Below are 25,997 nucleotides of genomic sequence, written 5' to 3' on the forward strand. Positions count from 1 at the left end.
GGCCCGAGGCGACCAGGAGATTTGGGCAAGTTGCACCCCGTAGCTAGCTCAAGAACACAAGAACACTTGAATACATCCACCAAAGCAGGACTAGGGTATTACACGTCTCTGCGGCCCGAATCTGGGTAAACGATCTGTGTGCTTCCTGTCAGACCCGCTCTTTGCACGATTCCGCGCCCGCCAACCGTAAAAGGGATTCCAGTGGTCCCATAGGTGTCGATTTCCCTGACAGGTATATTTCACACACACATAAAACAATGTATTTAAAAGGTTTTTGATTAAGCATGCAAGTTTCGATTACATGATTAATCTACATGTCCGACCATTGACAGACCCTATAAAATTTTGTTAATGTGATAGAGAAGTAATAATGAACCGCTATCAAATCCATCACGAACGTCAAGAAAATGTTCCTTACGAAGGATCTGGATAGTTCACGTCCGCAATGTGCATATGGTTCGATGGTTTCTCGGCAAGGCTGTGCAACGTTTGGCGAATGGTTATTACAGTAATATTTTCAGCATGGTTAACATTTTGTTCCGTGTTGACTTTGGTCGAATCTTATGCCAATCAACAGACTTCCTCTGGTTTTAACAGCCTTTAGAAAGTTATGTATCCTTTGCGTGAAGCTCATTCCGGCTGTATAGTCACGAACATCGAATTAGTGCGTCCGTGATTCGTAAAGCAGCACCTTTTTGACGGGTGCTTTGACAGAATGAATATGCTTTGGAAAGGCGCTAAGCACTGTTTGTTTCTTAGCAGTTAAGAAGCTTTGTGACTTGTGAACCTGTGATGAAGCCGTCCTCGACCTTGCTTGGTTTCTCTCGAAGGCTCTTTTTCATTCGACCGAGTAGTTTGTTCGACAGTGGAGGCCACAGCTGTCGTCCCTCGTCTGATATGGAATTGATGGCGTGGATGCAACCAGAGTTGACAACGACGGACGACCTGATGAACATGACCCTGCCATCGTCGCGAATCACTGCACCCATACTGCCAAGAACCTAAAACCTCGGAAATGCAAAATGAGAAATAAACAACTCGCTAGCCGCTACTGGTAGCAACCAAGATCCCACTATTTTGCACACATTCGCCAGCCAGCTTATGCCATGGCCAGGGATCCACCAAGGCATCGATCGCTCAGTGAAAAAGGTTGCCTAGAGATTCCGTCACGAATCATGGTGTAATAAAGGCATCGCCATCAACGATACATATCGTATGCTGGTGCGAATGCTGGATGCTGACTAACTCCTTGGTTTATACTGCCATCTTCATCTCTATCTTCTGGTGCGGGTCGTAGGAGACCAGCTTAAAGTCTGACGCGACGAACGCGTCTATATCCTTCTTCAGAGGGTTTATCTTCAGAATCTGCAAATGACATCCATGTCAAACAAACATAGTCAGATAAACAGATTACTCAGATGCAAAGGCGGAGTCAGTAACTGTCCCCGGCCGCTTTTCGTACAACAAGGTTATGCTCAGCTTGAGGAATGCTTACAGGAAATGGCTTGGGCTGCTTCTGAAGTTGTTCCTCCAAGGCTTGGACGTGCGTGCTGTAGACATGGGCATCGCCCATCACATGGACAAAATCTCCAGGAGAAAGATCTACACGCACACATGGAGAAACTCAATGCACAACATATAACATAAAACCAACCAGTAAAACAAGATGCAATGCTCCTTGCACTAGCATGACTAAGCATATTTCCTATGGAATCTTCTGCAAATAAGTCATATGTCCTTGCTCAAAAGCACTTCGAAACTGTTGGCAAAGATATTGATTAACAGGTTGCAGGCTATTACTTCTTTCTTCAAACTAGTCATACCAAACAAACAGCAGTATGGCTTTTTAAAAATGCAAAAACTATTCAGAACTGCTTTTGTTGGGCATTTGAAAATGCCGCAGGTTGCATCTCTAATTCTCTATCATAAATCTAAAATTTATGAGAAAGCTTTTGACAAGATTATGCACAAAGCAGTGTTTGAAAAAAGAACAGTATATGAAGGTTTTGGGCATAAATGGATGAGTTAGATCACGAAAACTCTTTTTTTCTGTCACCCGCATCAATCTCAGTGGTGTTTCTGACAAGTCTTTCACCCAGAGTCATGTCCAATAATGGTAATTAACTTTGCAACAGACTTTCTTATGATTCTGCTGAGAGATAACCTGAAACTGTTGGATAACTATATAGGTCATGCTGCACATTTATCTATAGGTAATGGGATTTCTGCACTCTTATTCATCTACTTAATAGGTAATGGGATTTCTGCACTCTTATTCATCTACTTAATAGGTAATGGGATTTCTGCACTCTTATTCATCTACTTAATAGGAAATGGGATTTCTGGACTCCTTGGGAGGGGCCTGTGTGAGGGCAGTCTGTTGAGCCTCAAGTCCCTGTGAATTATTCTCCACTATCAAAGAGAAACATATAACTGTACAGCAGGTGGCCCAGGAGAACAGTTGATCTTCATCTGGAGGAAATTTTGTTGGATCTTACACACCATACTGGCAAAGGATTCTTCATGAAGGAGCATAGACTACTCGGAGATCAGAAGTATTTAATTTTGAAGGGACCACACATAGCACCCGAAATTGTTAAAAAAAAACTTGGAAGATGAACTTGACAGGCAGGGGCAGTAGGCATCGAGCCGCTACTTCCAGCGGGGCATAGCTCCTAAAGGCGTGCGTTGTATTTTGGGTTGTTAGATGCATTCATGGGCATGTAAATAACTTTTTATATCTCCCAATACATCCAGATGCTTTGTGTTCATTCAGGAAAGAAATTGGTTGCCCACAGAGGAAAAGGAAAATGTCATTGTAAGCTTCAATCATGGTGAGACATAGCCTGTTATAGGTCGTATTTCCCCCCACTTATTGTAGCCCTTTTAGTTTCACATAATTATAAACTAGGATTTACTACTCTTTTAAGAAAACGAAATGACTTTGAATCTATACAAACTAACTAGTTCCAAGTGACAACAGAATGACATAGCATATAGAACAAGCAAAACGCCAAGTCTTCAACAACAGCAAACCAAATTGTCATGAAACAAAAATAAACAAGCTAGGATTTTAATATGATTTCCAAGCCTTAGCAAATAAAAGAGATTGATAAAAAGAAGTCAAGAAGTAAAAAACTTACCACAAACTTGTGCAATCATACACGTCAGAAGAGAATATGATGCAATGTTGAATGGTACACCAAGCCCCATGTCAGCTGAACGTTGATACATCTGACAGGATAATTCTCCATTCTCGACATAAAACTGCAAGGCAAGATATAAAATATGAGATCTAAATAAGCTGCTAAGAGAAGAAAATGGCGCATTAACTGTTTATAGAAGCAATAAAAAGGGGAAACGATTTATAAAACCCACCATTTTCAACAAAATACCCATGTCTGAAAACATCATACTAGTCCACTTACAAGCAGATATAGAGGCATTGGAGTTTTTTTTTTCTTTTGCAAAATACAGTAAATGTATGTACAAACAGGGAAAAGAAAGCAATCTACAATCTTCACAGACGGCAGCCTTAGTCTATAGGCAACTTCCACGAGAAAACATAGGAGCAATTTAATACAGATAAAATGGTTACTACGGTCATGTGCAGAATTGCAGCCACCTAATGATGTATACAATACAACTTCATACCAAAACATAAGGATTTCCGGATAACAAAAGTAATAAGGAAAAAATTATACTAAGCTACTAACCTGTGCAAACATGTGGCAAGGTGGAAGTGCCATCTTCTTGAGATCTGTTGGATTCCATGCAGACATAATGATACGCCTATCGTCAGGGTTATTCTTGATCTTGTTAATGACATCAGCTAACTGATCAAAACCTTTCCCCGTGTAATCAGCATGCATGTCAGTATATCTGTGAAATATGTTGAGACAATTTAGAACACAGTAAGACAGGCACAGTTAAGGAACAAGAGAGTTCTTAAACCAATGTAAGCTTACTCAGCACCGAAGTGTCTCCACTGAAATCCATAAACTGGTCCCAAGTCACCCTCCTCTCTTTGTGATAGACCAATACTAGAAAATATGCCAGGCAGATCAAAGTTTAGGATGTTATGCTGTTTTATTTCTGTGCAGTTATATCCAAGAGATGTTACCTGTCAAGATACTCCCTTGACGCATTGCCATCCCATATACGAATATTTTTTTCCTGTAAAACCTGTAAATACAAATTTATGGAGACTGTCATGAAAAGGGGGAAAACATATGAACCATCGATGCATTACAGCAATATTGACCTACTATCTAGTCCTGAAATGCAGCAAACAGGCTAAAACTCAAATAGCTAACTAGGATACAATCGTTTAGAAGCTCGAAAGAGTTGACCCAAACATCTTAAACACACGAGTTACCTTCAAATATTAAATAACATGAATAGCCAGTAAAATAACATGCATGAGATCACCTATTTGTATTCGGTTGAAAAAAAACTTGACAGACACCTTAAGTGTTTAAATTTCTGTAAGAGGATTATTCAGAAAAGGCTAGTCCCAAAATAGCCATTGTACTTGATTACACATGGGCGTAATTGCAGAGATGCTCCACGAAGCACGTTCTAAGGTGAACAACACAATATGCTACTCGTCAGTGACCACAGAGTGCATACTCCTCTATGAGGAAGGTTCATTATCTGCCTTTTTTACCATCATGCAGACAAGACACCAATCCCAAAAGTCGCTATTCAACATGTAAACTTAAGGACTGCGCAACAAAACGAAAATAAATATTCAAATACCTTTGCATTTGTTGAGCCACTGATGAACCACAACAGTTCTTCAAGAACACCACGCCAGAACACCCTCTAGAAAAACCATATAAAAAAACAAAACAATGCATTAAAGATCAAGGTAAAATATTCTGCTCTCTGAATATATAAACCAGGCCACAGAGGAGATAATACCCAAAACTTCCTGTTCATGATTCAGAGGAAGATTTTTTTTTTTCATACTGGTGTGTGAGCTAATATTACCAAACTGTGTGATGTCTGAAACTCATAGAACAATACATTTGCATGTTTGGTCACAAATAAGTGCAATTGATAATAGGGATGCAAGAAGCAGACCACTTGCCCTGTGAAACTCCTCAATTAGTGCAGTGGCAGCAAAATTAATACTAGCGAGTACTGGGTTTCGGGATATGCGTATCGCCACTTGCGTCCCTAATTGATAAAAAAGAAGCTTACGATCTAATTGGTATCCAGTTTTTGCAATTTACTGGACCATGGGACTTAGAGCTAGGTTGTAAGGATCTCATAGCATGTGAGTGTCTAAGATTATACTGGTAAAGAACTAAAGATTAAAAAAAAATACTTCAGACCTGTTTGAGCTTAAGAAAAAACAAATACTGATGTCCGATAGCCCAATAAAGAACGCAGCTATCTTCTCAGGTTCCTTTCAAATTATGACAAAATTATTATGAAATATATGTATAATAAATTAGACAATTTTTTGTGCGTTTGAGAAACTGGGGTTCCGTGGTATAAATTTTATGCATGAGATAGATTAACTAAAATCAACAAGTTACTGCAAATCCCTAAGCGATATCATGCTTGGCATGCATTTGAACAAAATTAACTAGACTGATGCAGTTGCCATTTCTTAAACTTGAAAAGGCTGGTATTTTTATCAATTGACAATTCATCCATGCTTTCTTTCCTTCAAATAAAAGATCACCAAAATAATAGAACCAAAGAGCATTGCAGTCTGGACTTCCACTAGCAAGCACACTGACTTCAGTATTGTTATGTTCGAAAATTAGAAGTGCATATATTCAACAAAGAGCATACGTAATACCTTTGTTGTAAGTAATGGAAAATTCTTCCTCAAGTTAAACCGCATCTGGTAAGAAGAAAACAAATATTAGCTTTCTTTCCATCATCAAATCTAAATAGAAATACTGAGAAAAATTGGGGACAGCACCTGACAACCAAATTTTGATATTGTTCCTGTTCCTGTTCTGTCATTTTTCCGAGCACCACTTCGTAGTATATCTTGAACAAGATTGAGATACTGATACTCATCATGCTTTTCGAAGATCATTTTTGGTAGAAATGAAAAATTCTGAATTTCAAACTTTTTCTTCTTAGCATCATTGCTGGTTAATTCACTGAGATTTGAGTCATTAGCCTCTTCTGCCGACTTTCTAACGCGAACAAAGGTCGCGAAAGAATGCCTAATGTTGTTCTCCACAACTGGAGAAGATGAATACCATGGGTGGAAGACCAATGGATCAATAGGAGGAATGAAAGTATCACACTCAATGGTGGACTCTATGTCAGTAAGATGGATGGCCTCACATGCAGATGCATTTAGCGATTCCCTGCATCAAAAAATTGTGATTGGAGTGAACACCAGACATGATGCCAGAACAGCTAGAAACAACGTGCATCAAATAAATATTCCAGGAAAAGCAAATAACTCACCTCAGTACCTGGCCACCCCCTATTAGAAAGGCTTTCTCAATTGTTGAGCTGTAGGGAGCTGATGCTAGTAGTTCTAGGGAAGAATCCAAGCTTCCACAGGTGACAACATTTTCAACAGTTGCATAATCAGAACTGTCCGAACGAGTCAGTATAACATTCAAGCGACCGGGCAATGGCCTAAACTTAGTGGGTATGCTTTCCCATGTTTTCCTTCCCATTATAACAGCATTTTTCTTTGATGGGTCTGCTGTAGCCATTGTGAGATCCTTAAAAAACTTAAGGTCACTAGGCAGCTTCCATGGCAATGCTCCGTCCTTCCCAATGCCCATCTCACGGGTAGCAGCAACCACAACTTGATATTTTCTCTGAATATCACTGTGTGAATTGCCATTTGTGACACCTGCCATCATTTGAGATTGATGGAAGCAGGAAGACTTCAGTTTGTTGATGGCCTCAAGAGATTTATGCCTTGTCCAACGAGAAATTGTGGTGGTACGCGTGCTCAACAATGGTGTGGCCTGAATGTGAGGAAGCAACGTATAAGAACCAAGTCAGCATAGAAAGCAGCGGACTGACACATATATAAGTAGAGAACATCCTAGAAGAGCTAAAGAGCTATCGAACAGATACTAAGAACCTCTGGACACTGAACCCCAATGTTTCAGGGCATAATGCAGACAGGGGACAGAATCTATAACTAGCTCAGTTCTCACAGAACAAGGGGAATAATCACTATTTCAGCTTGAATAAAATTTGGGGTTGTGGTATCTATTGCCTCTACTTTATCACAAAAAGAGGGGCCAACAAGCACCTGCCCGTAAAAATCAAGGAAGCAACTGAATGCAGCTACTCCAATTATTCTCCAATGTTTAATTTATGAGAGTACACTACACAAAACTCCAAGTTTTCGGCAATAAACTGTTTCAGAAGAAGAGAACCGTGTTAAAAATGTAAAGGTAATGGCAGGTAATGTAGATGGTGTACTTAACGGTCGTGCATAGAGTGGAGATGCCGGCTCGCGCATCGAGTAGCTTTGATGATAACATCTGTACCAGGAACTACCAATAAAGATGGGCACAATCGCTGATGTTAAAATAATTGAGGCAACTCTAACAACTGAGAAATGAGGGGAAAAACAGAGAGAGCTAGCATGCTCGGCTGTTCCTGGACGAAACTAAAACAGGATAAAACCATCCTTTATGCCGAGAATGAATCCTAAACTGCCCAATTGAATCGGTTCGCCGCGTCGGAGCAGTTTGTAACAGTCGGGAGCCTGAAATCAGTGCTCGGGTTCTCTGGAACAGACGCGGATCAAGCATCACTGACACAGGGAGGAGCCACCGAGCATCCCCCTTGTGCAATCACAAGGGAAAACTAAGAATCTGGCCGCAGCATCGCTGCTTCATAGCATACGCTTCCATCGACGAGTAGAAAAATACAGATACCCAGGCACATCCGGCGAATCTACCGAGTTCTTGGCTGATTACGCCGAGATTTGCGAGGAGAGGAGCGCAGCGCGGGGGCTGGAGCAGAAGCTGAGATGCGTACGTACCGAGACCTCGCCCGCGGCGGCCGTCGCTTGCCCCGGTGGCTGCTGAGACGGCGCCGCGCGCGCTCGCCGCCGTGGGTGAGGAGGGGGAGGGGGGAGGCGTCGGCTGTCGTTGGCGTTTTTGGGCGGAGGCGGCGGGAAACCAGCGCGCGCAAACCCTAGCGAAGCGGCTGAAAACTTCCCCTGTGTCCGTCTCTCCTGTGGTGACGTCACCCCGAGCACCGCGGGCCCCACCTGTAAGCTCCCGGCCTGTCAGATGCTCGGGCCCATCTGTCAGTCACGGCCCGCGGGCCTTGGTAGTAAGAAAAGGGAACCAACCGAGCCACTGGGCCGCCGAGGAGAGGCTTGCGTTGCGTGCTGAGGAGCGGAGGAGGCAGGAGCCGGCGTCGTGTTTGAGTAGGAGTAGGATAAGCGGATTGCTCTCTCGCCTGTGGGGATTTCCGGCGAGAAGGACTCGAGGCGAGCGGATCGAGAGCGCCCGCCCGCCCGGCCGGCCTCGCCGATCAGCCGCGATGAACTGCGAGACGTGCCACCTCAACGAACTGGTCAGATCCGATCCGGACCCCCTCTCCCTTCCCCCCTGATTTCTCCTTGCGTTCCTGACGAATTCAGGTCTTCTTGGTTGTAGGAGCTGGAGCCGCTGGAGATCAAAGATGTGCTGCGATGTAAGTTCTGGTCTTTCCCCTTCGATTCCCTCTTCCATGCTTCTGCTCTGCTGTTCCAATTTTTGCCTTCTTGTGTTCCCCCTTTTACTAGTTTATTAGTACATGTGTATATGGTAGCCGAAATCCACTCTTTGATACTGATGTAGTACTGAGTAGTAGTAGCAGTTTATAATTTACTAGTATATCGTGGCCCCGTTATTTATGTCGTGGTCTGATTAGTTGCAACTGCTGTACTGCTGTGCCGGAAATTGATTCCGTGAGCTCCTTGTTTCATGTTGGCATTTGCACTTGTGCAAAAAGAAAAACGGAAGCAATTGCATTGCTCTCTGCATTTAGTCTTCAAACGGACCAGTTATAACAAACGTGTCTGCTATTCTTTTTAGTGTGGTTCTCTTTACCGTGTTCCTAATGATTATCATGTATGAATGTGTTGCAGGCATCTTGCATACTATATTCTTTCATCGAACCCTCACTCTTGTTCGGCCCAAGGATGTTGACTGCGACCTCTTTGAGATCACATATGTGAGTATTACTGAATAGCTGCAATAACTCTATCTCCTCCATGTATTTGGTGTTGCGGACAATATTACTTAGCTCCAAGATATATGCTGGTGTGCTGATCTTTGTGACCTGCTCCATCTGAAAAAACATCTTTGATGTTATTTGTGTTTGTGTGGTCAGGTTCAATGTGGACTTGCAGAACTAGAAAAGGAAGTTGATGAAAAGATCAACCAGTTCATTGCTTGGGCTGAAAAGCATCCAAATCGGAAAAGCCAGGTTGTGCGATAAGGCTGAACAACATATGCTACTATTTGCATGTTTTTTAGGATTTTCGTTTTAACACATGGTAACTGAACATCAGGTGTGCCTCTCGTTCTTCGATGAGAAGAACAAGCACCCAGGCTGGTTCAGCAGCAAGACTGAGAGGGTTTACTGGGAACAATGGTTCATCAATTTGCATGTCACAAGCCCTAAAGGGCAAGGCAAATCACGTGGCTCCAAAGCGCCAGCAAATACTAAAGGTAGTTCCATTTTTATAAGCAGAGTCATTTTCATGGCAACTCGCTAGCACTCAAACCCAGGTCGAGGGTGTGTGTCTCCCTGCTCTCCGCCACTCCGGACTCGTAGGAATAGTTTTGCTAATTATGCCATCTTCTTGATGTTATTGCTTATGAGCATATAACAAATCAGTTATAACTCGTTAACTTGTGATGATATGTGCCCTCAGGACAAGCATTGGAAGAGACCAGCTCAAGACGTGATGCGCTGAGCTTGCTGATCCAAGAAGTCCTGTTCCAGATCATTAACTACGCCAATGAGAAAAAAGACCATATTCCTCCAATCTCTGACAGAATATTCAATCATGAGATTTTGGTCCCCAGGTGCGTTCAGTTTTATACTTGACTATTTTAATCGGCAACCTTCTTTGATACCGAGTAGTCTCTGCAAGTTTGTTGGGATTATTTCATCACTATCTGAATCTCCAGGTGACACCTTTTCCTTGGACGTGTGTTCACAGCTCTTCTGATTCTGTATTCGGGTGGAACGCCGACGTTCTTCGGAGGGCATTGAGTAGTGGACATTCGTACTCACTGAACTGAAGATCTTTGTTAGAGACTGCACTAAACGAAGATGTTGGTATCGGTGTGCTACCTTTCACAGTGATAAGACGTTGCCCCTTTCTCACCTCTCCGTTGATCGTTTGGTTATAAGACGTCGTCAGAGCTGCTGACTCATGGAAGCAAATGTTGTGTACAGAATAATGTAGAACGCCAGTGAACTGACTCTGTTACCCATCCAATCATGTAATTCCCACTTGTTTAGCTGTAAATATTTCTCTTGACAATCTGTGTCAAAAAAATATTATGTCATGCAGATGTGAAAAGTAGAAAAAAGTCCATTTTACTACCCTGAATAAAGTGGGTGGTTCACTTTACCCCCTGATCTATTTTTCGGCTTCTTTTACCTCCCAAATAAACCCAAACCGGACAAAACACCCCCCCGGCTGGTTTTTCTCCACCCTCTGCTGATGTGGCACTAGTCAACTGCGGTTTTGACCTGGGTGGGGCCCCCTTGTCAGGTTTCTCTCTCTCTCTCTCTCTAGGTCAGAACCGCCGCCGCCGAAGGAGCTCGCCCCGAGCCCGAGCCACCCGTGCCCCACCTCCCTCACCACGTTGCCCAGGAGCGGCCGTCCTCTCCCCGCCATCGCGCCGGCGTCCTACCAGAGGAGCCTCGTCCCGCGCCGCCGCAGATTGCCCCGCCCCCGCGCCGGCCATGCCATCCCGCCGCCGCCCGAGCCCGCCCCGAGTACCCACCGCCTCCACCCCCCGTGCGCCACCATCTCCTGCCAACCCCGCTTGGCCCTGCTCCGCTCGCCGGCGCGCCACCGCCTCCTGTCAACCCCGCCGGCCACGCCATCCCGCCGCCGCGCGAGCCCGCCCCAAGTACCCACCGCCGGTGGTTGCCACCACCGCCTCGGCCCCGTGCACCACCGCCTCCTGCCGACCCCGCCTGACCCTACTCTGCTCGCTGGCGGGTGTACCTGGAGAGAGAGAGAGAGAGAGAGAGAGGTAAGAGAAACCTGACAAGAGGGCCCCACCCAGGTCAAAACCGCCGTTGACTAGTGCCACATCAGCAGAGGGTGGAGAAAAACCAGCCAGGGGATGTTTTGTCCGGTTTGGGTTTGTTTGGGGGGTAAAAGAAGCCAAAAAATAGATCAGGGGGTAAAGTGAACCACCCACTTTATTCAGGGTAGTAAAATGGACTTTTTTCTGAAAAATATGTGTATTCAGGATGTTATGTGCAGTGGCGTTTATTCAATGTGCTGATACAAGGAAGATAACTGGAGTGGGAGGTTGTTTTGACTGATCAAATTGTCACTTTTTAGAGTGGATAAAACACATTTTGCATTTGGAATTTTTGCTTTGAGATGGTGAAATAGGGGGGTGTATCATGTTAAAAGTTCACAAAAAGAATTGAGTACGTACAAATAGCATACGTCTAACATGTCACAAATTTCTATTATTATAAGTTAAACTCAACTTGAAACAAAAACAACAAATTTAGCTAAGGTAGTGTTAAGAAGCGGATTCTTAGCCTGCTTTAAATAATAGTAATAACTATAACTATTCATAGAATGATTTGTCCTTTCTACTTCTGTAGATGTGAGTTTAATTTGTACTCTCTCCGTCCCAAAATTCTTGTTTTAGATTTGTCTAGATACGGATGTATATAATACTAAAACGTGACTTGATACATCCGTATTAGAAAAATCCAAGACAAGAATTTTGGGACGGAGGGAGTAATAGAAATTTTTTGACATGACAAAGGTATAATGTGCTTATGTGCATTCTGAATTTAAGAAATTTTCAAACATTTTGGCATAACTTTACAACACTGTTTTGCACAACCCCCAATGCACATGTTAGATTTTTCTAGCCAGAATACTAAACCTTGGATGTTCAAACACATCGGAATCAATCCCTGTTGTGCACGAGATCTTAGGGGGTCGAACAAAATTCCACTTCCATCTCCATGATGACAGAGAATAATGGAAGGCAAGTCGCATCAATCGGATCTAGCAACCCGCCGAGCTTATTGGGAGTGTTCTCATTGTGTCAACCTCTGGTAGCTACCATTCAAAATGGAAGACACATCTGAGAAGTGAATGATGCCCATCGGATGTAGCTCACGAGCACCGGTGACAAGCTCCAAAACAACATAAAGTCGGGTGTCACTAAGGCAAACCCTAACCTAGACCTAGGCGTATTATATACATCGACAATCTACCCTCCTCTCCTACCCCGACTACAGTCGATGACGCCGTCAGAGGAGGAGAATGGAAGAGGAGCCATGGAACTACGGGGCCACTCTTGAGGAGCGCAAATGATATGTATCGCCCCCAGTGAGCGCTATGTCGGAAGGAACCTTTCGCCCGATTTTGAGAAGATTCTAGAAGTTTTTTTTTTCTCTTTCTGCAATTTCAATTTCCTTCCTGTTTTTCTTATTTTATGTTTTTCCTTTTTTTCAAATGTGCGAACATTATTGCAAATTCAAGAACATATTTTTGAATGATTTTTTCAAATTCATGAACATTCTCGAAATATTTTTTCAAATGATTGAACATTTTTTGAATCCACAAACATTTTTTTGAGTTCGTGATCATATATTTTGAATTCGTGGAATATTTTAATCACGAGCATGTTTTGAGTTCGTGAACATTTTTTGAATTCGTGAATATTTTTAAAATTGTCAAAGCTAGCATTTTTTTTGGAGCACGGTTTTAGGCCTACAGCCCAAAGCATCAGGACTTTTGCGGCCCAACAGACCCAATAGCCCAAACATAACCCGACCCCCAAACTCAGCCCGCCTTATCTGCTCGTTAAACCCGCTACGACGACGACGAGAGTCACGCACGCGTGGTGGATGCTACACGACAACGTGGCAGCACGAATCCGGTCTCCCGATGAAGAGGAGGAAATGCCCCCACCATCCGCTGCCTCAACTGCACCAGCACCCGGCACGCACCACCACCACGACCCGACCTGCAAAAAATGCCATCCCAGCAAGGCCCATGTCGTCGCCACGCCCGAGGCTCGCTCGGCGCGCCCAGAGCTGACCAGAGGAGCCCACCGCCCGTCTTAAACCCGCCCCACCATCCCGCTCTCCCCAGTCTCCACCAGTGACCCCCACCGCTCTCAGCTCAGCTCACACGTCGCCATCGCCAGTAACCGCGCCCCACCGCCCCTCCCGCAAAAAACCAACGGTTCCCCGCGCCGAGCAACGATGGTCGCCGCCGCCGCCGCCCGCCGCAAGCGCTCCCGCCTGGCGCCGCGGTCGCCGCCGGCGACGCGCCCCCGCGCGCCGCCGCCGCAGCTGACGGCGCTGCTGGCGCAGCTGGCCACGTCGGTGTCCCTGGCGCTGCGCTTCGCGTCGGACCGCGACCTGCTGCTCCGCCCCTCCCAGGCGCTGGCGCTCGACCCGCTGCTCCTCGCCGCCGCGCGGGCCGTGTCGCGGCTCCTCGCCCTGCTCCCGCTCCACCTCCAGACCATCACGCTCACCTCGCTCTCGCTCTCCCCGCCCACGCCGCCGCCCTCGCTGCCCTCCTCCTGGTTCCTCCGCCTCGTCTCCGCCTCCCCGGCCCTCCCGGACTCCGCCTGGCGCGACGCCTTCCGCATGTCCCGCCCGGCCTTCTACGCGCTCCTCCGCTCCCTCGCGCTCCCCGACCCCGCCGCCGCCTCCTCCTCCCTCGCGCTGCCGGCCGACCACAAGCTCGGCGCCGCGCTCTACCGCCTCGCGCACGCCGCGCCGGCCCGCGCCGTGGCGCGCCGCTTCGGGCTCCCGTCGCCCGCCGCCGCGGCGCAAGCCTTCTACGAGGTCTGCCGCGCCGTCGCCGACCGCCTCGCCGCCCTGCTCGACCTCGCCGCGCCCGACCGCATCTCCCGCGCCGTCCCTGGCTTCTGCGCGCTCTCCCTCCCCAACTGCTGCGGCGCGCTCGGCTACGCGCGCTTCGGGGGCGCCGCGGTCACCGCCCAGGCGCTGGTCGACGCCGAGGGCCGCTTCCTCGACGTCTCCGTCGGCTGGGACCCGGCCGAGGCGCCGCCGGAGGTCCTGCCGCGGACCAAGCTCTACACCTCGCAGTCGCTCGTGCTCGCCAACGCGCCCCACGGCGAGCTCATCGGCGGCTCCGTGCCGCGCTACTTCCTCGCGCCCGCCTGCTGCCCGCTGCTCCCCTGGCTCGTCACGCCCTACAGGGACGCCGGCGCCACGGACGGCGCGTCCAAGGAGCGCATCTTCAACAACGTGCACGCGCAGGGGGCGCGGCTGGTGAGGAGCGCGTTCGGCCGCGTGCGCGCGCGGTGGCTGCTGCTGGAGGAGCCCTGGAAGGGCGAGTGCCAGGAGGCGCTGCCGTACGTCGTGGTCGCCGGCTGCCTGCTGCACAACTTTCTCATCAAGTGCGGCGAGCCGATGCCCGACGCGGCGGCGGCTCCGGTGGACGCCGGCGCCGACGCGTTTGCGGACTTCGAGGGGGAGAATGACAAGGAAGGGGAGAGGATCCGGGATGTTCTTGCTGTGCATTTGAGCTTGGTGAGCCGTACCCAGTGAGGCAGTGAGTGAGCTAGTGAGCAATTTGTGGTGTGCTCTGCAGTTTTCCCTAGTGTACATATTAGTCTGAATCCACCAGCATCGCGTGGATTGCCCCCTGTATGAGTATGAGTGATGCTGAGCTTCTACCGGAGCTGCCTCTGTTCTAATGCTGTACTGTGCTCTTGTCGATTCAGTTGAGTTTAGTGTAGCGTGATCGATGAAATTGCCATGTCTGGTGTTTGTAGTCTCACATAGTCATATGTCTCCGTTTGTTATTTTAGAGCAAAAGGCTCACTCTCCGTTCCGTGCCATTCAGTTTAAGCTCCATCGGAGCATCTGCAACCGGACCCTTAGAACCCTCACCCAAACGATGCGGCGTATAAAATCGCCATTCAACCAGACCCTGCAAAGCCAACCCAAAAGTCTGCGTTGTCCGGCACCCCTCAAACCAATGTTGTCCTCCTCTTGTGTTCGTCCTCCCTTTTCACGTCCGAGCCGTCGTCTTCCTCCACCCTTGCTCCCCGTCGGCACCGCCGTGCTCATCCGTCGTCAGACGCCAGGTACATTCCCCACCGCCGTCCACAATGAGGGCTCTCTTCAACATAGATGGTCCATCATCTTGAGAACTAGGCAATAGCCCAATGAAAAGGTCACAGTGGCACATCCAGACCGGGGTTTGCCTCCTGTCGGGAGCGAATTTCCGTAATCTCACCCGGGTGGACTCCTTCTATAAAAGTATGTCCTGAGTGCTAGTGCTCATGGATCTCATTTTTTATGGTCCACCATCCAAGAGAGCGTCAACAAATTTTGCAGTTTCTATTCACAAGTGGTGGCCCGAACCAAACTGGCATTGAAGTCAATAAATTTTGCGGTTTCTATTCACAAGTGGTTGGCCCAAACCAAACTGGCATTGAAGGCAATAGGCATGTAAGTTTGACTTGCTGCACATTGTCATCATTTGTATTTCTAGCTTCATTTGTTGCATTGTTTTGAGTGATTCTTATTTTGCTAGTTGGGGTTGGCAACCACTTTGTACAACTAAACTGAGGGCAAGCCATTCACTTTGTCCCACTGTTGGTTCAAATTGAATGGGAAATCGAAGTGACAACTCGTCATTGATGAGCTCCAAAGAAATCCGCCAAGAAGATGAAGAAAAACGATGGCTCAAGCTCTCCACAATTTATTGCATTGGATGATGATGAGCCAAGTGGAGGGGCGGACGTACAAATGACCTTGCCAAAGAGGGTTGTGCGTGAGGACACAACAAGCAAAATTAATGTCCGCCACATGGACCGGCATTTTTTTCACCAAAGAGGAGAAGAGGAGAGGTACAAGCTCTTCTTGGGTGCGCAAAGGGAAATGATGGAGTTTGACCGGGAGAGGATGAAAGAGAAGTTGAAAACATTGAGAGGGAAAATGTATACTTGAACAAGAAAGAGAATATGCAAAAGTAGGAGCTTGAAAAGGCGGCGACAATGCAAGGAATAGAGAGAGAGAGAAAGAGAGAGAGAGAGAGAGAGAGAGAGAGAGAGAGAGAGAGAGAGAGAGAGAGAGGTGGAGGCTTGCGAGAAAAAAGAGGAGTCGAGGATCATGTTACAGGACACTAGCCTCTTGGACAAGGAATGCAAAAAGTGATTAATCAACATGAGGAACAAGCGCAATAATGGGGGCGTTTGGTCCATTTGCCTATCTATGTATGATTTGTTGAATTTTTTTTGGCATGAGTTGAATTTTTATTTTGCTCCGTCGAAAAGTGATAAATTGGTGCTATATGATGGGCGTGCATGCCTTTGCATGAATATGACGATTTGGATATCAGGGGTATCGTCGTCCAAGAGGGCAAATGAGAGGCCGTCTGGCGCTATCCGCGGATTCGTCTGTATGTGCTCGCAGACATTTTGAGGGTCAAGTTGTCCAATCCGGTTGTAGATGCTCTTACAAGCCTTAACAAGCCATCAAAAGGAATGACTTGTAATCTGCAAGAGCAAGAGTCATATCCTACATTTGTTCCGCCTCATGTTTATGGAAAAGGCACAATAAAAGCTTGGCTCTAATTAAATTAATAAAGCCACAAACAATCCAGTACAAAAGATCGATGGTGGGACACTCACTTACAATATATGCTCACAAAAGAAGAGAAAGAACAACCCCCAAACACTAAAGGTAACGACATCTACAAGCATATGACAAGATATTGTCGGAAATTGGCACACATTATACGATGGTTTCAAACACTGCAGCGAAAATAAAGTAACTTTAACATCACCTCTATGCACTAATTTACAGATCGTTGCTCAGTCACATAAGGAAACATATGTGTCAACATATATGAGTAAATTATGTCTGCCGGATTGTAGGGCAAAACTTAACACTTCTCTTCAGTTTCTCCAGCGTAATGATGCACCTCAGATATCCAAACTCAAAAGTGTCTGGTGTCAAGTGAACCACACAAAATAGTAGCAGAAAAATAAAATAGATGAAAACCAGTATTTTTACGTGGAAAAACCTAGATTGGGGTGAAAACCACGGGCCGGAACTACTCAAATCTTCTTCCACTATAATCAAATGTGGAATACAATAAGATCTTCTCTAGTTAACACTAGAGGCCCCCATACACTAAGATCTCTCAAACTCGGATGACAACAACAAGGTTTGGGACTCGAGAGCTAGGGATTGGAATAATCTCATCAAAGATGGTGGAATCACAACTTCAAGGAGACAAGGCAGTAGATCTGGTCTTCACAACCTTGGAGAGAAGATCACTTTGGTTGCTTGCAAGCTCTTCCAACAATCTTTCTCTATTTTCCTTTCTCTCTTGTTTTTTCTCTTCTTCTCGAGTGAAGGATATCTTGATTTCCGTCACATGGCGATGGCTGTTGGGTAGGAGGACTAACCTCTACATCTCTCCTTGTGCAACGATCAAATTGACCCTAGGTCATAACCCTAATGGGTTGTGGGCTTTGTCATGGAATTGGGCTGCCTAAAAGCTTCATATTGTCATCTCCTCATAGCCCACATGAGAAGGATATCCTAATAAATCTCCCCCTCCGACTCATGAGGGGTGCACTGTCAAGCCCGCTACCTCGCAAAATGCATGTAGCTTATCAGATGAGGATATTTTGGTCATGATATCCGAAACACTGTTGTTGGTATGGATCTTCTCAAGTTATATCAACTTGGAACTCACAACGTCTCGAATCCAATGCCACCTCACAACAATGTGCTTGGTTCAAGAATGATATCTTGAATTCTTGGCAAGACGATTATCACTTTGACTGTCACAAAAAAATTCACATTTCTCTTGCTTCATGCCTAACTCCTGCAAGAAGTTTTTTCATCCACAACACTTCTTTGGAAGCATCAACTGTGGCTATGCATTCAAATTTGTGGTTGATGTAGAAAAACATCTTGTACTATTGATTGCCATTAGCTTCTACCCCTAAACACGTCACCAGGGATCCAGAGGTTGACTTTCTTCAATCGATATCACCAGCATAATCTGAATATGTATACATGATCACGGCTTCCAAAGCATAAAATATTATGTAGAAGTTTCTTTAAGATACGTGAGTATCCACTTCACTGCGTCCTAGTAACCTTTACATGGATTTGTCATAAACCTGCTAACAAATTCCAACTGCATAGGCAATATCAGGCCAAATGCACACCATGACATGCTTGGTATTATACTGTACACATTTCTTAAATCCTCTTCTTATGTGTAAGACATTGCTCGAAACTCAATTTATAGTGGACTACAAGCAAGGCTCTGGGACACGAGGGGTCAGTGAGCTGGAGCCAAATACATCTAGCGCATAGAGCGGGCCCAGCACGGTGAACATCTCAGAAGCTGAGGCCACCAAGCTGGATGGGGTAGTAGACGCGCGAGCAGCTGACCTTGCATTGGCCTCCCTTAACATCCTTGCATCCTTCCCAGAGGAATGCACGAATCACCTGGTTGACCCGTACGAGGATGAATTTGTGTAGCACGATGGTGATGCAGAAGTGGTTGGGCATGGCGCAGAGAACGTGTCGCACGAGGGCCAACCAATCACCATGGGAGAGCATGGAAGACCACTGAGTAGGGATCTTCTTCTCAATCTTATCAACTAGCGAGAGGAGACCCGATGTCGGAATCTTCCCATGTGTCAAGGGGTGTCCATGGTATTGGTCCAGGAAGGCGGAGATAGGACATGCGACGTCGTTGCGAGTGGATCTACCTCCCCGACCCTTCCATCTCCGACGATGCCGACCCAGACCATGTCTCAAATTTTGCCGACGATAACTAAGGCACTCGCCGAGGGTGCCTATGACCACTTCTTAGACGTCCTTGAGTCCACAGGGAAGCATGACTTCTCTCTTCTATTGGACGTCCTACACGTCGACCCCTTCGATCAAGGCCCTAGATGAGCGTTTTTGGAGGCCAAGATTTGGGGGCCGATCAAAGCTCTCCCCACCGGCAATGCGATGGGGCCGGACGGGTTCACCTCTGAGTTCCTTCAGAGTTGCTGAGACATTATCAAGGAGAATTCCTGCGATGCGTTTGGGAAATTATACTCAATGCATGAGGTTCCTAGAAGCTTAACGAGGCATTGATCACACTGCTTCTCAAGCATGCCGATGTTGAGACCCTCTTCGACTTCCGCCCTATTAGACTCATCGCTCCCCTTGCGAGGTTTTTCGCTAAAGCTCTCCCGCTCCAGCTCGCACCACATCTTGGCCAATGGTCTCCGCGAACTACAGTGCCTTCATCGCTGGGCGTAGCATCAACGACAACTTCTTACTTATGCAGGAGATCACGTGCCTCCTCCATAACCTCAAGGTCCACTGCATGATGCTCAAGCTCGACATCGCCAGGGCGTTTGAGTCGGTCTCCCGGTCGTTCCTCATTGTGATTCTCCGCCATCTCGAATTCGGCCCATGCAGGTGTGAATGGATATCCATCCTTCACGCCATGTCATCTACTCGCGTGCTCATCAACAGCGTGCCTGCCCCCTCCCAAATCTCCAATGTCCGGGGCCTCCGTCAGGGCGACCCACTCTTATTGATACAGAGTGTGTTTCTTCATGGTGTTCTGGAAGGAGAGGTTACATGAATCAACCTCCTGGGTTTGAAGATAAAAATAAGCCATTTCATGTATGCAAGCATGATAAAGCATTGTATGGTTTCAAATAGGCTCCCAGAGCATGGCACTCAAGACTAAGTGTGAAGCTACAAGCACTTGGGTTTGTTCCATCAAAATGTGACACCTCCCTGTTCATCTACACCAAACCAAAAATATCCATTTTTGTTCTCATATATGTTGATTATATATTGTCACTAGCTCATCTAATGATGAAGTGACAAAGTTGCTCAAGAATTTAGGCTCCGAGTTTGCTCTTAAGAATTTGGGAGACTTGCATTTCTTTTTGGATATTGAGGTTAAAAATGAAGGAAATATGCCCTAGAGGCAATAATAAAGTTGTTATTTATATTTCCTTATATCATGATAAATGTTTATTATTCATGCTTAAATTGTATTAACCGGAAACTTAGTACATGTGTGAATACATAGACAAACAGAGTGTCCCTAGTATGCCTCTACTTGACTAGCTCGTTAATCAAAGATGGTTAAGTTTCCTAGCCATAGACATGTGTTGTCATTTGATGAACGGGATCACATCATTAGAGAATGATGTGACGGACAAGACCCATCCATTAGCTTAGCACTATGATCGTTTAGTTTATTGCTATTGCTTTCTTCATGACTTATACATGTTCCTATGACTGAGATTATGCAACTCCCGAATACCGGAGGAACACTTAGTGTGCTATCAAACGTCACAACATAACTGGGTGATTATAAAGATGCTCTACAGGTGTCTCCGATGGTGTTTGTTGGGTCGGCATAGATCGAGATTAGGATTTGTCACTCCGTGTTTCGGAGAGGTATCTCTGGGCCCTCTCGGTAATGCACATCACTATAAGCCTTGCAATCAATGTGACTAATGAGTTAGTTGCGGGATGATACATTACAGAATGAGTAAAGAGACTTGCTGGTAATGAGATTGAACTAGGTATGGTGATACCGACGATCGAATCTCGAGCAAGTAACATACTAATAACAAAGGGAACAACATATGTTGTTATGCGGTTTGACCGATAAAGATCTTCGTAGAATATGTAGGAGCCAATATGAGCATCCAGGTTCCGCTATTGGTTATTGACCAGAGATGTGTCTCGGTCATGTCTACATAGTTCTCGAACCCGTAGGGTCCGCACGCTTAACGTTCGATGACGATTTGTATTATGAGTTATGTGATTTGATGTACCGAAGGTTGTTCGGAGTCCGGGATGTGATCACGGACATGACGAGGAGTCTCGAAATGGTTGAGACGTAAAGATCGATATATTGGAAGGCTATATTCGGACATCGGAAAGGTTCCGAGTGATTCGGGTATTTTTTGGAGTACCGGAGAGTTACGGGAATTCGCCGGGGGAAGTAGTGGGCCTTAATGGGCCATACGGGAAAGGAGAAAAGGGCCTCAAGGAGTGGCCGCGTGCCCCCCCATGGCAAGTCTGAATTGGACTAGGGAGGGGGCAGCGCCCCCTCTCTTTCCTTCTCCCTCTCCTACTCCTTCCCTCTCTCCCCTCTTGGAAAAGGAAGGGGACTCCAACTAGGATTGGGAATCCCAGTTGGACTCCCCCTATAGGCACGCCCCTCCTAGGCCGGTCTCCTCCTCCTCCCTCCTTTATATACGTGGCCAAGGGGGCACCCCAAGACACACAAGTTGATTTCTTAGCCGTGTGCGGTGCCCTCCTCCACAGATCTCCACCTCGGTCATATCGTTGTAATGCTTAGGCGAAGCCCTGCGTCGGTAACTTCATCATCACCGTCATCACGCCGTCGTGCTGACGAAACTCTCCCTCGGCCTCAACTGGATCAAGAGTACGAGGGACGTCACCGAGATGAACGTGTGCAGATCGCGGAGGTGCCGTGCGTTCGGTACTTGTATCGGTTGGATCGCGAAGACGTTCGACTACATCAACCGCGTTATTAAACGCTTCCGCTTTCGGTCTATGAGGGTACGTGGACACACTCTCCCCTCTCGTTGCTATGCATTACATAGATAGATCTTGCGTGATCGTAGGATTTTTTTTGTAATTACTACGTTCCCCAACAGTGGCATCAGAGCCAGGTCTATGCGTAGATGTTATATGCACGAGTAGAACACAAAGAGTTGTGGGCGATAATAGTCATACTGCTTACTAGCATGTCATACTTTGTTTCGGCGGTACTGTTGGATGAAGCGGCTCAGACCGACATTATGCGTACGCTTACGCGAGACTGGTTCTACCGACGTGTTTCGCACACACGTGGCTAGTGGGTGTCTGTTTGTCCAACTTTAGTTGAATCGAGTTTGACTACGCCCGGTCCTTGTTGAAGGTTAAAACAACACACTTGACGAAAAATCATTGTGGTTTTGATGCGTAGGTAAGAACGGTTCTTGCTAAGCCCGTAGCAGCCACGTAAAACTTGCAACAACAAAGTAGAGGACGTCTAACTTGTTTTTGTAGGGCATGCTGTGATGTGATATGGTCAAGACGTGATTATATATAAATTTTTGTATGAGATGATCATGTTTTGTAACGGTTATCGGCAACTGGCAGGAGCCATATGGTTGTCGCTTTATTGTATGAAATGCAATCACCATGTAATTGCTTTACTTTATCACTAAGCGGTAGCGATAGTCGTAGAAGCAATAGTTGGCGAGACGATAACGATGCTACGATGGAGATCAAGGTGTCAAGCCGGTGACGATGGTGACCATGACAGTGCTTTGGAGATGGAGATCAAAGGCACAAGATGATGTTGGCCATATCATATCACTTATATTGATTGCATGTGATGTTTATCCTTTATGCATCTTAGTTTGCTTAGTATGGCGGTAGCATTATAAGATGATCTCTCACTAAATTTCAAGGTATAAGTGTTCTCCCTGAGTATGCACCGTTGCGACAGTTCGTCGTGCTGAGACACCACGTGATGATCGGGTGTGATAAGCTCTACGTTCACATACAACGGGTGCAAGCCAGTTTTGCACACGCATTATACTCGGGTTAAATTTGACGAGCTTAGCATGGCCTCGGAACACTAGAGACCGAAAGGTCGAGCGTGAATCATATAATAGATATGATCAACATAGAGATATTCACCATTGAAAACTACTCCATCTCACGTGATGATCGGACATGGTTTAGTTGATTTGGATCACGTGATCATTTAGATGACTCGAGGGATGTCTATCTAAGTGGGAGTTCTTAAGTAATATGATTAATTAAACTTTAATTTATCATGAAATTAGTCCTGATAGTATTTGTATATCTTTGTTATAGATCAATAGCTCGCGTATAGCTCCCCTGTTTTATTTTTTGATATGTTCCTAGAGAAAACTAAGTTGAAAACTGTTAGTAGCAATGATGCGGAGTGGGTCCGTGATCTGAGGATTATCCTCATTGTTGCACAGAAGAATTATGTCCTTGATGCACCGCTAGGTGACAGACCTATTGCAGGAGTATATGCGAACATTATGAACGTTTGGCAAGCTCGATATGATGACTACTTGATAGTTTAGTGCACCATGCTTTACGGCTTAAAATCGGGACTTCAAAAACATTTTGAAACGTCATGGAGCATATAAGATGTTCCAAGAGTTGAAATTAGCATTTCAGACTCATGCCCGAGTCGAGAGGTATGAGACCTCTGACAAGTACTTTGCCTACAAGATGGAGGAGAATAGCTCAACTAGTGAGCATGTGCTCAGAATGTGTGAGTACTACAATCGCTTGAATCAAGTGGGAGTTAATCTTCCAGATAAGATAGTGATTGACAAGAGTTCTCTAGTCACTATCACCAAGTTACTAGAACTTTGTGATGAATTATAATATGCAAGGGATGACAAAAATGGTTCCCCGAGCTCTTCGCGATGCTGAAATCGGTGAAGGTAGAAATCAAGAAAAGCATCAAGTGTTGATGGTTAACAAGATCACTAGTTTCAAGAAAAAGGCAAAGGAAAAGAAAGGGAACTTCAACAAGAATGGCAAGCAAGTTGCCACTCCCATGAAGAAACCCAAAGCTAGACCCAAGCCTGAAACTGAGTGCTTCTACTGCAAAGGAAATGATCACTGGAAGTGGAACTACCCTAGATACTTGGTGGATAAGAAGGATGGCAAAGTGAACAAAGCTATATTTGATATACATGTTATTGATGTGTACTTTACTAGTGTTTATAGCAACCCCTCGGTATTTGATACTGGTTCAGTTGCTAAGAGTAGTAACACGAAAACGAGAGTTGCAGAATGAACAGAGACTAGTTAAGGGTGAAGTGACGATGTGTTTTGGAAGTGGTTCCAAGATTGATATGATCATCATCGCACACTCCCTATACTTTCGGGATTAGTGTTGAACCTAAATAAATGTTATTTGGTGTTTGCGTTAAGCATGAATATGATTTGATCATGTTTATTGCAATACGGTTATTCATTTAAAGTCAGAGAATAATTGTTGTTCTGTTTACATGAATAAAACCTTCGATGGTCATACACCCAATGAAAATAGTTTATTGGATCTCGATCATAGTAATACACATATTCATAATATTGAAGCCAAAAGATGCAAAGTTGATAATGATAGTGCAACTTATTTGTGGCACTGCCGTGTAGGTCATATTGGTGTAAAGCGCATGAAGAAACTCCATGCTGATGGGCTTTTGGAATCACTTAATTATGAATCACTTGATGCTTGCGAACCATGCCTCATGGGCAAGATGACTAAGACTCCGTTCTCCGGAACAATGAAGCGATCAACAGACTTGTTGGAAATAATACATACTGATGTATGCGGTCCGATGAGTGTTGAAGCTCGCGGCATGTATCATTATTTTCTGACCTTCATAGATGATTTGAGCAGATATGGGTATATCTACTTGATGAAATATAAGTCTAAAACATTTGAAAAGTTCAAAGAATTTCAGAGTGAAGTAGAGAATCATCGTAACAAGAAAATAAAAGTTTCTACGATCTGATCGCAGAGACAAGCATCTGAGTTACGAGTTTGGCCTTCAGTTAAAACAATGTGGAATAGTTTCACAAACTCACGCCACCTGGAACGCCACATCGTAATGGTGTGTCCGAACGTCGTAACCGCACTTTATTAGATATGGTGCGATCTATGATGTCTCTTACTGATTTACCACTATCGTTTTGGGGTTATGCATTAGAGACAACCGCATTCACAATAAATAGGGCACCATCTAAATCCATTGAGATGACACCGTATGAACTATGGTTTGACAAGAAACCTAAGCTGTCATTTCTTAAAAGTTTGGGGTTGCGATGCTTATGTGAAAAAGCTTCAACCTGATAAGCTCGAACCCAAATCGGAGAAGTACGTCTTCATAGGATACCCAAAAGAAACTGTTGGGTACACCTTCTATCACAGATCTGAAGGCAAGATCTTTGTTGCTAAGAGTGGATCCTTTCTAGAGAAGGAGTTTTTCTCGAAAGAAGTGAGTGGGAGAAATGTAGAACTTGATGCGGTAATTGTACCTTCTCTCGAATTGGAAAGTAGCTCATCACATAAATCGGTTCCACTGATGCCTGCACCAATTAGTGAGGAAGCTAATGATGATGATCATGAAACTTCAGATCAAGTTACTACCGAACCTCGTAGGTCAACCAGAGTACGATCCGCACCAGAGTGGTACGGTAATCCTGTTCTGGAAGTCATGTTACTAGACCATGACGAATCTACGAGCTATGAGGAAGCAATGATGAGCCCAGATTCCGCAAAATGGCTTGAAACCATGAAGATCCATGTATGAGAACAAAGTGTGGACTTTGATTGACTTGCCCGATGATCGGCAAGCCATTGAGAATAAATGGACCTTCAAGAGGAAGACGGACGCTGATAGCATTGCTACTATCTACAAAGTTCGAATTGTCGCAAAAGGTTTTCGACAAGTTCAAGGTGTTGACTATGATGAAATTTTCTCACTCGTATCGATGCTTAAGTCTGTCCAAATCATGTTAGCAATTGCCACATTTTATGAAATCTGGCAGATGGATAACAAAACTGCATTCCTTAATGGATTTATTAAAGAAGAGTTGTATATGATGCAACCAGAAGGTTTTGTCAATCCTAAAGGTGCTAACAAAATATGCAAGCTCCAGCGATTCATCTGTGGACTGGTGCAAGCATCTCGGAGTTG

General features: G+C 45.5%; 3 protein-coding genes across 5 annotated transcripts; 2 read left to right on the forward strand and 1 right to left on the reverse strand.

The window, feature by feature from the left end:
* Window positions 1-1,016: 1,016 nt before the first annotated feature.
* On the reverse strand, window positions 1,017-8,186 carry LOC123054960 (putative bifunctional dihydrofolate reductase-thymidylate synthase). 2 transcript variants are annotated; one of them, XM_044478846.1, is made up of 12 exons: window positions 8,000-8,160; window positions 7,437-7,493; window positions 6,448-6,965; window positions 5,945-6,344; window positions 5,819-5,863; window positions 4,762-4,827; window positions 4,124-4,185; window positions 3,969-4,043; window positions 3,717-3,882; window positions 3,144-3,267; window positions 1,496-1,602; window positions 1,017-1,365 (listed from the first exon to the last, which is right to left on the reverse strand). In XM_044478846.1, the coding sequence occupies exons 2-12, from the start codon at window positions 7,491-7,493 to the stop codon at window positions 1,255-1,257; spliced, it is 1,731 nt and encodes a 576-aa protein (XP_044334781.1). In that variant the 5' UTR covers window positions 8,000-8,160; the 3' UTR covers window positions 1,017-1,254. The 2 variants fall into 2 exon arrangements, with proteins under 2 accessions (XP_044334781.1, XP_044334782.1); XM_044478847.1 differs by lacking the exon at window positions 7,437-7,493 and having other exon boundaries at window positions 8,000-8,186.
* Window positions 8,187-8,319: 133 nt separating this feature from the next.
* On the forward strand, window positions 8,320-10,597 carry LOC123054961 (autophagy-related protein 101). Of its 2 annotated transcripts, none has more exons than XM_044478850.1 (7): window positions 8,320-8,541; window positions 8,625-8,661; window positions 9,098-9,183; window positions 9,343-9,438; window positions 9,524-9,683; window positions 9,890-10,043; window positions 10,149-10,597. In XM_044478850.1, exons 1-7 carry the CDS (start codon window positions 8,509-8,511, stop codon window positions 10,150-10,152), a joined length of 570 nt encoding a protein of 189 aa, XP_044334785.1. In that variant the 5' UTR covers window positions 8,320-8,508; the 3' UTR covers window positions 10,153-10,597. The 2 variants fall into 2 exon arrangements, with proteins under 2 accessions (XP_044334785.1, XP_044334784.1); XM_044478849.1 differs by having other exon boundaries at window positions 10,181-10,597.
* Window positions 10,598-13,325: 2,728 nt separating this feature from the next.
* On the forward strand, window positions 13,326-14,847 carry LOC123050397 (protein ANTAGONIST OF LIKE HETEROCHROMATIN PROTEIN 1). The gene has a single exon (XM_044473200.1). The coding sequence runs from the start codon at window positions 13,447-13,449 to the stop codon at window positions 14,764-14,766; it is 1,320 nt and encodes a 439-aa protein (XP_044329135.1). The 5' UTR covers window positions 13,326-13,446; the 3' UTR covers window positions 14,767-14,847.
* The last annotated feature ends 11,150 nt before the right edge of the window (window positions 14,848-25,997 follow it).

Source organism: Triticum aestivum, chromosome 2D (genome assembly GCF_018294505.1).
Source record: "Triticum aestivum cultivar Chinese Spring chromosome 2D, IWGSC CS RefSeq v2.1, whole genome shotgun sequence".
Classification (NCBI taxonomy): domain Eukaryota; kingdom Viridiplantae; phylum Streptophyta; class Magnoliopsida; order Poales; family Poaceae; genus Triticum; species Triticum aestivum.